The 15347-nt window shown below is 39.4% G+C and overlaps 1 protein-coding gene across 1 annotated transcript in view; it reads left to right on the top strand.

The window, feature by feature from the left end:
• Window positions 1-15347, top strand: part of NEDD4 (NEDD4 E3 ubiquitin protein ligase) — a 124761-nt gene that overhangs the window by 2510 nt on the left and 106904 nt on the right. Inside the window, exon 2 of the mRNA XM_059371974.1 lies at window positions 15109-15182. Within this exon, the coding sequence (XP_059227957.1) occupies window positions 15109-15182 (74 nt within the window). The remainder of the gene's footprint in view (window positions 1-15108; window positions 15183-15347) is intronic.

Raw genomic sequence — 15347 nt, 5'->3', positions numbered from 1 at the left:
TATTTTCTGGTCCATCACAAAGTAAAAGAGGGCTCAGAAGAGCCTCCCCCCTCAGGTTTTTTTTTTTTTTGAAGAAAGACTGTTATTTCCTAGAACTCACAGACTACTTGGGGATAGGCAGCCCTCTGCTGTTGATTAAAAATAAGGTAGCTTTTCTGTTACAGCAGACAGTGATGATTCTTATTTTAAATTTGAAACTGAAATGAGAAGAAAAATGAACAGACATAGGATATAAGATACTTAGAGCATTGTGATTTAACCAATATTTTTATCCACTGGGTCACACTGTATGAGCATATTAGTGGCTCATTGAAGTAGGCCAAAGTTTAGGTCATAATTCCTCTCTGTCACTTTTCAGTGAGTTTTAGTTCTTATTCCACATATAAATGTCTTTTAGTGAGAGAAGGTTTTGGCTTCATGTGCAAAATGTTGTCATTAAAGAATAACAAACTAAGGAAGTAGTGAATATAAATTATACCAGATTTGCTCTGACAGTCTCTTGGGATTAACAATAGAGACTAATTCCCACCAACCTTTGGTGAGGAGGCATGTGGAAGCTCTGGACAGTGGAATTCGGCATCCCTTCCAGTCTCTTTTCAGTGGACTTCCCTATTAGACAGAGGTTGGAAAGCCAAACAGCACGTTTCTCATACTTTCTGGCACTTAGCATTCTGGAAATGGGTTTTGAAATAGGTTTCCCTGTACGGCTCACTTCCTTGAGATTTGGAAAGTACAAATGAAGTGAAGCCTAAGTTCTTGTTTCTTTGGCTTGTTCTTCTGACAAGCACAGTCATGTAGACGTTGACTTTTCCAGCAAAAGTGTTTCAATATCTGGTAACCTGTTTTGAGAAGATTGGTAGGAAGTTTCGGAATCTGTGGTGGTGGCAGCTTCCTGATGACTAGTTGGGTACATTTGTAAAGCCAGCAGATCTGGGGGTGGCTTCTGAGTCCCTGTCTTCCTGACAGGGGGTGGGGGAGCAGAAGTGACACTGTCCTGGGTGGGCCAGTTCGAGCTGTTTCCAGGGCCTCTGGAGGCCCAGCCTTGCAGCCTGCCTCTCCAGCTCTTCCCAACAACTTTGTAAACAGCCAATTCCCTGGATTGACTTCTTTATTCTTAAAACATCTAGAGTGAGGTCTATTTCCTGCACCTGAAACCTGAGGGAAGGAAAGGGAATGAGCTGAGAGTGTCTGCTGCCAGTTTGGAAGACCAGTTTGCACTTGTAGAGGAAGGGGTGACTTTGGTGGGGACAGCGACAACAGTGCATAAGCAGCAGGGTAACTAAGAACAGCATCTGCTGATGCTTCTAGAACCCCAGTGCTACGCAGAAGCAGACCTGGCCTGTCCTGGCATCACGCCGAGTTCCCAAACCTCTACTCAATGGCACACAAAGGAGAAGCACCGTGGAAGCCAGCTGCGTTAGCACCTCTCCCACACTTTCTTGTGTTCATTTTGCCATTGCTCCTTTTTTGTAGCTTCTTAATCCCAGCATCATCCTATTTTTCATGGGTTTCCATGGGACCAAAGAAGTGGATAAAGAGATTTTATTTTGTAGCAGTTTATATTTTAGTTATTTTAAACCAGCAGAAGAGTTGAAAGTACAGCACAAAGAAGTCCAGATCCTCCTCGTGCTGGTTCTCCAGCTGTTGACATTCCACAACTGCTCCATAACACTTTTTGCCATTTTCATTAATCTTTTTCTTTTCTTTTTTTTTTTTTGAAGATTTATTTATTTATTTCAGAGAGAGAGAGAGTGAGAGAGAGCATGTGCACACGAGCAGAGGGAAGGGCAGAGGCAGAGGGAGAGAGAGAAAGAATCTCAGGGGCACTCTGTGCTGAGTGCTGAGCCCAACACGGGGCTCGATCTCATGACCCTGAGATCAAGACCTGAGCCAAAATCAAGAGTCTGGTGCTTAACCTACTGAGCCACCTAGGTGCCCCCTAATGCCCCTCTTCTTCTAAACCATTTGAGGGCAAACTGCAGACCCAGTGCTCTGTCACCTCTTAATACTTTGGTGTGTATTTTCCTAAAACAAGAACACTTTTTTTTTTTTTTTAACAAGCAAACTTTTAAAAATATTTTATTTATTTAAGAGAGAGTGTGAAAGTAAGAGAGCATGAGCAGGAGGAGTGGCAGGGGGAATGGCAGAGGGAGGGAGCCTGATATGGGGCTGGATCCCAGGACCCTGGGATCATGACCCAAGCCGGAGGCAGTTGCTTAACTGACTGAGCCACTCAGGTGCCCCAACAAGAACACTTTCCTACATAACAGCTGTCCATTCCTCTAAGGCAGAAAATCAGCACTGATATGACACTACCCTCCAAAGTGCAGAGCCCATCAGTCTTTGCCAGGTGTTCTCATAATTTCTCTTTTTCCTTTCTGGTCCAAGAGCCCAGGGAGGAGCATAGGTTGTGGATACCTGCCATGGCTTTGCGGTCTCTTCTCATCTGTATAGTTCCTTGACTGTTACAGAGTACAGGCCGTACGACCTGTAGGAGGTTCCCCGGCCTGGGTCTGTTTACTGCTTTCCCAGGGCCATGGCACAGCCATGCTTTTTTGGCAGGATTCACAGAGACGATGCTGTGCCTCCCATTGAGGGGTGCACAATATTAATTTGTCCGTCACCATCAACGATAACCTTGCTCACTTGATTATTTTGGTGCCCACCAGGTTTCTTTTTTGTAGCGTCACTATTTCCTCCCTCATAACTGATTAGTATCTTGTGGGGATGTCTGCAGAGACTATGCCAGTGGCCTCCCCTTCATCAGATTCCCATCCAGCTCTTTTAGCATTCATTGATGACTTACACTTGAATCAAACACCACTATTTTTTTTTAAATTTCCATCTTTATTAGTTGGCATTCTGTGTAAGAAGAGCTTATTTATATGAGCACAAATAGGTAGAATTCCACCTTATTCAATGGGTTGTAATTATTTACTATCATTAACTATTTTCTTGCTCAAATGATCACCGTTTGGTCAGTGGAAGCCCTTTCAAGGGGGTTCCTAGTTAATATTGTGACAAGTCCCCATCCTTTGAACCCTCCCTGACTTTCCAGCAGCAGACACTCCAGACTCCTCTTGTATTTTACCTGGCCCCCTGCTGTCTGGAACATTTAGGAGATAAAGCCTTTCAGAAGCCAAGATTGGAGTCTTCAGTGATTGGGGTCTTCAGAGTGCGCATTCCTGTTGAATGTCATTGCTCTTTAGCCATCTCAGCAGTAAAGAAAAGTGTGTGTGTGTGTGTGTGTGTACACATAAACGTATATCACTTTCTATGTCAATCTGTATACATGTATTTAAAAATCATGAATTCGTATTAGTTTTCGAATTCAAATCTAATGCCTCAGGGTTCTTTCCAGCCATAAGTACCTTCTCTACGAGTAAAAATTCTGACTTTTTATTATTCTCATTATTTTTACTTATTTGCCCGGTCTCTTTACTTATGTTTTTGATATCCCTGATTTCCCAAGCACGCAGGCATGTCCCCTGTCTACGACTTTCCACTTTAGTAGGAGTACTGCTGGGGCCCAGAGTCACCGGGGCCCGGTGTCAGTGGGCACCGACTGCTGGGTCTCTGCATGGCACCGCCCTTTTCCTCTCCTGCCCCAGGCTGATGAGCCTGCTGACCGTGAACCTCCGTCAGATTGCCTCCTCCACCCAAGCCCTGCCTAAGCTGGGCCCGACGTTGATTCCTCTGCACCAGGCCGAGATTAGAGGGGACTATATGTATGTATCTTTTTACAGTTAACTATTAGTAATTCATCTATCATATAGGAATAGGATCTTGGAGCTGGAAGGCACCATAAATAAATCACTTAGGGTAAACAGGGGTATAGAAAATAAAATTTGACTAGGATGGAATTCTGGCTTTGTCACTCTTGGTGATTCAGCCTAGGTATTTGACACCTGTCAGAGCAGGATCCTTACATCAGCTGATTCCCCCTTCCCTAGCTGTGTCTGGTATTAAGAATATTCTGTAGCACTGAAAAAATGTAAGATTGCTGATCTGAATGGCTAAACCCACTGTCTACTGAATTCTGTGGCGGTGGGTGTTACTGACCTTTCACTTGTTAGTCTGGCTCCCGTTGCTAATCCTATCAAAGTTTTGAGAGGATAAATGGAGGGAGAAGGTAGGAGAAGAAATGCAGGGAGAAAGACAGCACAAACAAATGAGAAAAGGCTTTCATAAGACTTTTCTGAAGTCTTGAGGAATTAATATGTCTGTAATCATAGCCCTGTGGCCTGACCCAAAAGTTTGGCTTCCTCCCATATGAGATGTGCACTGGCAATGAATGTGAACCATCACGTCATATTTTCATGTCAAATCACATTTTCTGCCTGAAGTACATCCTGCAGAAGTTTTTTTAGTGTTTGCTGGTAATAAACTTCTTTGGTTTTGTTTTTGCGTAAGATGCTTTCATGAAAATATCCTCCTTTAAGGTAAAAGCGTCAGTCTAAATATATTCAGAGCTGCCTCTAATTAAATGCCTGCTGTATTCCAAGCACCAGGTCACATGTTCTCATATTTTAGTTGTAACAGTTTTGCAGAAGTAGATAGTGTTATCTCCATTTTACAGATAAGGAATGTGAGATTGTGATTTGCTCAAGGACTTGGTCCTATTAGGTAGCTAGTGATCTACACTTGAATCTCAGATTTCTTTAATACCAAAGACTTGGTCTTTCCACTGTCCTTCTGCAAATAGTTGTCCAAATAGAAGAATTTAACAGAAGAGACTCTCTTCTGTTGAAGGCAACAAATGTAACATGTGCAAAATTAACTTGTAATCATTCTTATGTTCTTCCACTTCTTCTGTCTTTTTTTGTTAGTAGATTTTAGCTGGACCTTTGAAGTACTTGAATTTTATATTTGCTTAAGTATTTGTTGAACATTTACTATGGGTGAGGCATTTGGATCAGGCCATGAGGTGATAGTGATGAATGACAGACCTCACTGAATTTATCACCTACAGGAAGAAAAGGACAGTAAATACGGAATCACACAAACATTTTATAGGTATGAAGGAAAAGGCAGGTGAGATAAAAGTATACAACAGGAACGATGAATTCATCTCCCATGGTATGAAGGAGGGGAGAGAGTAATAAGGAAAGGCTGAGAAAGTCACCTTTAAGATGAACATAAGGATCAATAGGGGTTAGTGAGGCAAAGACTGGGGCAAAGGAGCCTTCCAGGTAGGCAGAACTCACTGCGTGTGCAGAAGGTAAGATGGAGAGGAAGAAGAAGACTAGGGTAGTGGTGTCAGATGAGTGTGGAGAGGAGGGAAGAGCAGAGCCCGGGCAGGCAGATGAGGGAAACTCGCCAAACATGTGTGTGGACACCACACACACACACACACACACACTCACACATCATCATCATCATCATCATCACCACTAACATTTTTTTTAGAGTTACTCTCTGCTCCTCAGGTATTTAACTTTTTCTCTATTTGTTATTCATGTCTTGTCACATCTCTGGCTTTCCATCTAGGATCACTATTTTCTTTTCTTTCTTTTTTTTTTTAAAGATTTTATTTATTTATTTGACAGAAATCACAAGTAGATGGAGAGGCAGGCAGAGAGAGAGAGAGAGAGGGAAGCAGGCTCCCTGCTGAGCAGAGAGCCCGATGCGGGACTCGATCCCAGGACCCTGAGATCATGACCAGAGCCGAAGGCAGCGGCTTAACCCACTGAGCCACCCAGGCGCCCCTAGGATCACTATTTTCTGCCTGAAGTACATCCTGTAGAAGTTTTTTTAGTGTTTGCTGGTGATAAACTTCCTTGGTTTTTGTTTTTGTCTGATAATATCTCTATTTTGTTTTTCTTCTTTTCTTGGGCAGGGCTTCAGAAGGGGAGTGGAGTAAAACTTACGAACAGTGAAATGCAGATTTTTAAACATACACTTTGACGTACAGTGCGCATGTGACACACAGCCCAATTAAGATAGAGAGTATTTTCATCACTCCTGGGGCACCTAGGAGGCTCAGTCAATTAAGTGTCTGCCTTTGGCTCAGGTCATGATCCCAGGGTCCTGGGATGGAGACCCACATTGGGCTCCCTGCTTACTCTCTTTAAATAAATGAAATATTAAAAAAAAAATTCCATCACTCCAGAATGTCCCCTTGGGCCCTCTTTCAGTCAGCTTCCCACTTCACTCTCCAGAGGCAACCTTTTATCACCATGCTTATCCTTTGGCCTGTCCTGGAACTCCATAGAAATGGAATCATATAGTATGTATTCTTTTGTATCTGGCTCCTTTTGTCTAACGTAATGTTTTTCAGTCACCCATGTGGTTGTTTGTAAAAGCAACTCATTCATTTTATTGCTGAGTAGTATTCCATTGTATGATCTTTATCCATTCTCCTTTTGACAGACACTCCCATTGTTTCCAGCTTTCGGCTACTGTGAATAAACCTACTGTGAACATTCATCTACAAATCTTATGAAAATTTCTTTCCCACAGACATAGGTTAATAAGCTTGATGTGTATCTTTCCAGAGGCATTTCATGTATAAAGAAGCGTGCATGGTGCTATCACATGTAAGAGTAGTGTTAAAATGTGACGGGACGAGGAGCTGTTCTTTTTCAGAAATTATATGGTTTGGATCGAATAACTAAAGTTACAGTTTTCTAGTTGGGGAATAGTCCCTGAGCTGCATTAATGATAGCCCTTCCCTGTCTTACCTTCATGCTCTACGTGTGGGTCTCAGCTTTAGTGTTCATCAGAATCACCTGGAGAGTTTGTTAAAACACAGACTACTGTCCCCACCAGACTGTCTGATTCAGTAGATGAGCCTGAAAGCATGTGTTTTGGATAAATTCCCATGTGCTCCTACCACTGGTCCAGGGAATACCCTTTGAGAACCACAGCTGGTCCTAAATATAAGGATTCTGGTATTCTAGTTTATCATGGTTACTACAACCAAACACTGCTTTGACCATGTAAGCAAATCCATAGCACTTACACTTGCCACCTTTACTGGGACTGTCCTCATTTCATGGATTTTCTGGTACATGTCATCTAGCATTGACATTTTTATAAAATGTCTCAAGTCAGTTTACACAGCAGAGGAACAAACCTGCTAGCAGTCCAAGGTTCAGATTTTTAGTTTTGAAAATATGGTCACCATAAATGATCTAACATGTTGCCAAAAAAAAAAAAAAAAGGAGAAAGATAAGAAATACATCCTTCCTTTCTACTCTAGCAGTTTTTAAAATAAATGTGCGGTGTTTATATTATTGCATTGTGTGAGTACAGTAATCACATCAGAACCCTTATGTCATGTTTATAACTAGTGCACATTTTTTTGTTCACTTTAGTTTTCTATATACGTGTCACAAATTTGCAAACTATCTGACAAAGCTTTAGAACTACTCCATGCAGATGTTCTATCTATATATATGTATAATGGATGCTATCTATTCCCTGTTCTGCATTCTAGTTGGGGACAGCCTCTTGCTCTGTCGCATCCATCTGAACTGCTTCCACTCTACACCTGCTTTGTAGCCATCCCCTGCAGACTTCTATATGCCGTTCTTGTGAGAATTCTCTTGAACTCTTTTCTCCGTTGGAGCCACTGTTTCCTTAATCTTTTCTCTTTACTTAGTCCTTTCTCCTAACTTACTTCCTCATTTGCTGACGTACATCATCGGTATAGTGGGCAGGTACTGTTGACAGAACTGTTTGGAGATAGGGTTATTTCCAGTGGGACTCCCACATATAAATATTTATAACACTTGGTTCCTCTCCTTCCACCCCCCTGCCACGTCATCAGTTTCCTCGGAGAGAAGTCTTCCAGTCTTCTGTTTGGGCGCTGTAGATCTGGTGGCCAGTGTTCTGGGCTCACTGTGCAAACTTTCCCCTGTTTTCCATAAAGTGCCTTATTTCTACTTTCAGCTACTTCAGAAAGCTTTGAGGTTAATCAAGAATTTGTCAGCCCCTGCTATGTGCCAATTATTCTGCTGGGTTCCACAGAGAATACCAAGATAATGAAAAGATAAACTTCTTGAGCTTCAAAATCTCACAATTTTAATAGTGGAAAAAGACACATCGTTATCTCCTCAGACAGGAGACCACATGTGATAAGTGCTATAAAAAGGGGCCTTTCACAGCAAAAGGGGAAAATTCGTTTCAGCTATGAAGGCTTGTAGAAAAAATAGTATTTGGACTTAGAAGGAAGGACAAGTCTTTAAAAAAAACTACAATTTAATTTTTTTTTAAAGATTTTATTTATTTACCTGACGGAGATCGCAAGTAGGCAGCAGCTGGGGGTGGAGGGATCAGGCTCCCCGCTGAGCAGAGAGCCCAAGGCAGGGCTCGATCCTAGGACTCTGGAATCACAACCTGAGCTGAAGGCAGAGGATTAACCCACTGAGACACCCAGGCACCCCTACAATTTAAAAATTTTTTTAAAAGATCTTATTTATTTATTTGACAGAGAGTGAAAGAGAGAGAGCAAACAGCAGAGTGTGGTGGCGGTGGGGGGGTGGTGGTGGGGGAAGCAGGTTCCCCTCTGAGCAGGAAGCCTGATGTAGGACTCGATCTGAACACCCTGGGATTATGACCTCAGCCAAAACTGAGAGTCAGGTGGTCAACCAACAGAGCCAGTCAGGCACCCCTATCATCTCATTATTTTATTTCATTTTTTAAAATAGTTACTATCGCAGTTGTATATTTCCTTCTAATATTTATCCATCAGCACATATTTTTATAGTTATCATAGAATAGATACCACTCTGCATCCTGATATTTTCTAGTTAACATGATACAACATGTAATATTAATAATACATTTTGAGTGCTCGCTTCGGCAGCACATGTACTAAAATAATACATTTTAAATGGTTGCTCAAGGGGTGCCTGGGTGGCTCAGCGGGTTAAAGCCTCTACCTTCGGCTCAGGTCATGATCTCAGGGTCCTGAGATCGAGCCCCACATCGGGCTCTCTGCTCAGTAGGGAGCCTGCTTCCTCCTCTCTCTCTCTCTCTCTGCCTGCCTCTGCCTCCTTGTGATCTCTCTCTCTCTGTCAAATAATTAAATAAAATCTTTAAAAATAAATAAATAAATAAATAAATAAATAAATGGTTGCTCAGATGATACAGGGTTTTAAGAATGAAGAGGTAGGGGATGGAGAAGACTATCCCATGCAGAGGGAGTCAAACTTGTGTAAAATCTCAGAGGTAAGTAGACACAGGGTAAATTTTTTAAAAAGTAGACTGACTGGATATGTGAGAAGGGAGTTAGGTATGGGAGGGAGGCAACAGAAGGCTGGAAGAAGGATGAAGAGAGGAACAAAAATTCTTCTAAGACATGTCAGAGATGGAAAGATTTAAAGCTCTACTTTTCCTATTCCTGGAGATTAGCTGTTTTCATGAATTGTGGAGATATCTCGGGCCTGGAAAGCCATTTTTAATTCCTATAGCCTTCTACATTGATAATGCATTGTCATTTTGTTTTGCACTGTCGTTGAGAAAAACCACATATTTTTGGCTAGGATTTGTAACTTTGCCGTATCACTTTCATAGATCAAGAAAGATTTCTTAGGAGTAGAAGGGGAAGTCTCAAACTTTAAAGAAGAGCTGTGATCTATTCGGGGATAATGTTCCTGTTTTGAATAAGGAGAAGATGTTTAATTTTCATTTCTTTTTTCCTCATTTGAGCACTGTCCACATCTCTATTTTTTAAGTTAATTATTTTTATTAACATATAATATATTATTTGCCCCAGGGATACAGGTCTGTGAATCATCAGGCTTACATACTTCACAGCACTCACCATATCACATACCCTCCCCAATGTCCATAACCCAACCACCCTCCCACACCCCACCTCCCTCCAGCAACCCTCAGTTTGTTTTGTGAGATTAAGAGTCTTAAGGTTTGTCTCCCTCCCGGTCCCATCTTGTTTGATTTTTTCCTTCCCTATTCCCCAGACCCCCCACTCTGCCTTTCAACTTCCTCATATCAGGGAGATCATCTGATAATTGTCTAGTTCCATCCATGTCATTGCAAAAGGCAAGATTTCATTTCTTTTGATGGCTGCATAGTATTCCATTGTATATATACACCACATCTTCTTTATCCATTCATCTGTTGATGGACATCTGGGCTCTTTCCACAGTTTGGCTATTGTGGGTGTTGCTGCTATGAACATTGAGGTGCACATGCCCCTTCGGGTCACTACATTTGTATCTTCAGGCTAAATACCCAGTAGTGCGATTGTTGGGTCATAGGGTAGCTCTATTTTCAACTTTTTGAAGAACCTCCATACTGTTTTGCAGAGTGGCTGCGCCAGCTTGCATTCCCACCAACAGCGTAGGAGGGCTCCCCTTTCTCTGCATACTCACCAGCATCTGTTGTTTCCTGACTTGTTAATTTTAGCCATTCTGACTGGTGTGAGGTGGTACCTCATTGTGGTTTTGATTCGTATTTCCCTGATGCTGAGGAGGCCAGTATTACCTTGATCCCCAAACCAGACAAAGACCCCAGCAAAAAGAAGAATTACAGACCAATATCCTTGATGAACACGTCTCTATTAACAGTACTTTGAATACTGTGTTTTCAAAGATACTGAAGAGTTCAGTCTCTTGTTGCAGCATTTATGTTCTTCTTTAGTTTCAAAGATGCTATGAGATATTATGATTTCTGCTTATGGTGATGATTACAAAGGCTCGTTTGGCAATTTTCTAGCATTAATTTATAAAATGCACTTAAGTGAATGAAAGTATGAAAATAAAGTGCTTCTTACTTAGTTTTATGACAGAATCTTAATATAGCTTCACATCAGTTAACCACAACACCCCAAATAACTAGTTCTGATATCTGTGGTAAGAAATCCAAGGAGAAAATTTAAAAGCTAAATGTGTTTCTGGCTGTGAGTAATTTATCACTCCCTGAGTTTTTAAAATTAACACATGTTAACATTTTTCTCCAGGAGACTTCTGGGGGATAGTTTCTGTAGAGGTTCCACTAATATGGAGTAACTTCTTAGGAGGGGTGTGGTAGTCTCTTTCCTCAATTAAGTTTAAATATAAATTATAAACGCTTGTCTGTGTTACGAAAGTTGGGATTATCAAATAACATTATTTGCTGATGGCGCTTTTGATTACACTTTACCACTTGAAAAACTTTATTTTTATTTATTAAGTCATCACAGAAAAGACTTCTAATTTTCAGAATTCAGTGTTGGAGATCCATACCTATGTAATAAAGAATAGGCTTTTCCCAGTCAACTGGGAGATGAGAAATTGGCTGTTCAAGCCAACAGAATACTTTAATGGGCCTATTTAATCAGTGGGACTTTTCCAGGAAGAAACGGTGACTGCAAATCTCTTCAAATTTTTGGGAATAAGTCCCTGCGGAAAACTGAAATTTCAGTTCACATATTTTCCTTTCTAAATTTTACTTCTATCTTTATTCTGATACCTGAGGATTACCCTCCCCTGCCGTATTTTTGCAAAATCAGCTACTTATTTAGTTTTATTTGGGGCTAGAGGAAACTTATATTTTATCTAACATCTTTAGTAAGCATTTTGTATTATCTGAATTTGTCACCTATCTGAGATTTGGAGTTAATAGAATATTTCCATGATCATATTTATTCAGTGAAACCTCCAGGAATGAGGGTGGTTGTAAGCATTTAGAAGTAGAAGACTGAAATAAATATTCCATGATATGTGTATTTTCGCCTTTGCAGGCCTCTGCTCACAAGGGAATATGACTAACTACTTGTCAATGGGATGACTATATAATAGAATCTGTTAGGTTGCTATCTGTTGGGCAACATCTATTTCATATATGTTGATCTTATTAATGCTCTTGTGAATACTGTTATGCTTATGTCCTTGAGTACATTATTGAGAGTGTATCTAGGGGATAGATCTAAAAGTGGAATTTCTGGGTTATTGATTTAGAACTTTGGTAGATTTTGCAAAGGTCTCTTCAAAACAATTCTTCAATTTATACTTCCTACTAACAACATATTAGAGTTTTCCCTGATTACTAGTGAGATTGATAATCTTTTCCTGTGTTTACTATCCATTCTCTGTAATTTCTTATGTTATGTTGTTTATATTTTACTTACTAATTTTTAGGATTTTAAAAAATATATTCTGGATAATCATAATTTGTCAATGGTACACATTTTAGATACTTCCTCCTTGTCTTCTCATTTTGTTCATGGCATCTCTTCTCATAAAAAGGGTATATAATTTTAATGTCAAATCTAACTACTTTTCCTATTAGAGTTTGTATTTTTTAAAACCCTCTCCTAATTCACTGTCAGAAATATTCTAAAATTTTCTATGAAATTTTTAAAGTTTTCTTTTTTGCTTATAAGACTTTTAATATAGCTGGAATTGGTTTTTGTATAGAGTATAAGATAGTGATTGAATGTTATTATTTACTTCTGTACTCATTTTTACTCTTCCCTATGAATTTTACAATTTTTTGTTAAAACCCATGACAAAAATCTGGGTGTGGGGAGTTGGAATTGTATTTATAGGTTACTTTGGAGAAAACGACAATAATATGGAATATTTCCATCCATGAACACAGTGAATTTCTTCATTTATTTAAGTCTTCTTTGTGTTCTTCAATAAGTTTTTATCATTTTATCCATAAAAGTTATTTACATTACTCATTAAGTCTGTTTCTTTGTGTCTGATAGTTTTGCTTAGTTGAGGATTTTTTAAAATATGCATTGTTTTATAATATTTTCTTACCTTTTAATTTTGAACAATTTAAAATCTACAGGACAATTAAAATGGTAGTATAATGAACACCTGTATACCCCCCGCTAGGTCCACAAATTGCTAACAGTTTACTTATTTCCTTTATTTACATACACCCACACATACACACATTCAATTTTTTATTTCCTGAAACATTAAAGAGTAAATTGTACTTTATCACACTGTATCCCTAAATATTTCAATATGTATCTCAAAGAACATCCTTATATAAAACCTTACAACAGTATGATACCCAGGAAATTTAATACTTGATTTGTTACAGTATCAATATACTATGGTTTTATTTAATGTATAATCTACTGAATGGGATTTTTAAAATAATGAGCATGGGGGAAAACAAGAGAGAGAGGCAAACCAAGAAACTGAACAAATTGATGGTTACCAGAGAGGAGGTGGGCAGGGGCATGGGTTAAATAGGTGATGGGGATTAAGAAGTGCACTTGTGGTGAACACTGGTTGTTTTATGTGAGAGCTGTATCACTAAATCGTATACCTGAAGCTAATATTATACTATATGTTTACTAACTGGAATTTAATTTAAACCTTAAAAAAATAGCTTTCTAAATAGTTATTAGAAATGATTATAAGCTCTTGATTTTGTGTTATTGTGTACATAGCAACAATGAAAATATTAGTGCTAAGAATTTGGCTGTAGATTTTCTTGGAAGCAATGATAAATTCTTAGTGTAATATTTACACTGTATTTAACTCTAGTGTTTTTGGCTTTTCTTTGTAGATAAGCAAGTTAACTAGAAATAACAATATAGTTTTTATTTTCTCTTCTATATCTTTTTTTAAAGTTTATTTTTGGCACAACAGTATTCATTATTTTTTCACCACACCCAGTGCTCCATGCAATCCGTGCCCTCTATAATACCCACCACCTGGTACCCCAACCTCCCACTCACCCGCCAATTCAAACCCCTTAGATTGTTTTTTAGAGTCCATAGTCTCTCATGGTTCACCTCCCCTTCCAACTTCCCCCAACTCCCTTCTCCTCTCTAACTCCCCATGTCCTCCATGCTATTTGTTATGCTCCACAAATAAGTGAAACCATATGATATTTGACTCTCTTTGCTTGACTGATTTCACTCAGCATAATCTCTTCCAGTCCCGTCCATGTTGCTACAAAAGTTGGGTATTCATCCTTTCTGATGGAGGCATAATACTCCATAGTGTATATGGACCACATCTTCCTTATCCATTCATCCGTTGAAGGGCATCTTGGTTCTTTCCACAGTTTGGCGACCGTGGCCATTGCTGCTATAAACATTGGGGTACAGATAGCCTTTCTTTTCACTACATCTGTATCTTTGGGGTAAATACCCAGGAGTGCAATTGCAGGGTCATAGGGAAGTTCTATTTTTAATTTCTTGAGGAATCTCCACACTGTTCTCCAAAGAGGCTGCACCAACTTGCATTCCCACGAAGAGTGTAAGAGGGTTCCCCTTTCTCCATATACCCTCCAACACATGTTGTTTTTTCTCTTGTTAATTTTGGCCATTCTAACTGGTTTAAGGTGATATCTCAATATGGTTTTAATTTGAATCTCCCTGATGGCTAGTGATGATGAACGTTTTTTCATGTGTCTGATAGCCATTTGTATGTCTTCATTGCAGAAGTCTCTGTTCATATCTTCTGCCCATTTTTTGATATGCTTGTCTGTTTTGTGTGTGTTGAGTTTGAGGAGTTCATTATAGATCCTGGATATCAACCTTTTGTCTGTACTGTCATTTGCAAATATCTTCTCCCATTCCGTGGGTTGCCTCTTTGTTTTTCTGACTGTTTCCTTTGCTGTGCAGAAGCTTTTGATTTTGATGAAGTCCCAAAAGTTTATTTTGGCTTTTGTTTCCTTTGCCTTTGGAGACATATCTTGAAAGAAGTTGCTGTGGCTGATACTGAAGAGATTACTGCCTATGTTCTCCTCTAGGATTCTGATGGATTCCTGTCTCACGTTGAGGTCTTTTATCCATTTTGAGTTTATCTTTGTGTACAGTGTAAGAGAATGGTCGAGTTTCATTCTTCTACATATAGCTGCCCAGTTTTCCCAGCACCATTTATTGAAGAGACTGTCTTTTTTCCACTTTATATTTTTTCCTGCTTTGTTGAAGATTATTTGCCCATAGAGTTGAGGGTCCATATCTGGGCTCTCTACTCTGTTCCACTGGTCTGTGTGTCTGTTTTTATGCCAGTACCATGCTGTCTTGGTGATATCTTAATGAAATTAATTTTTAAAAAAGAGTCCTCCAAGTAATTTTAAAATCCTGCTTATTTTATTTGACATGTACATATTTAAAGGTATGTGTCTTAGATATGTTTAAAAGTATATGAAAATAACATATAAATTTTTGTGTTTTAGGAAAATTCACGAATTGTGAGGGTCAAAGTTATAGCTGGAATAGGCCTTGCCAAAAAGGATATCTTGGGAGCTAGGTAAGTATGTTAAGTTGGCTTGTAATTTCAAACTGCACTGATTGATAATTTTTTTTGGAACTTTGATGAGATGAATAATTGAATAACATTATTGGTAAATTATTGTGCAAAATGGAATAATTATATTTCCAACTGGTGTTTCCAATAAATTCCTGTGGCAATGGT

The sequence above is a fragment of the Mustela nigripes genome, chromosome 13, assembly GCF_022355385.1.
Source record: "Mustela nigripes isolate SB6536 chromosome 13, MUSNIG.SB6536, whole genome shotgun sequence".
Classification (NCBI taxonomy): Eukaryota; Metazoa; Chordata; class Mammalia; order Carnivora; family Mustelidae; genus Mustela; species Mustela nigripes.
The sequence above is the reverse complement of the archived record's forward strand: the minus strand, read 5'-3'. Positions and strand labels throughout refer to the sequence as shown.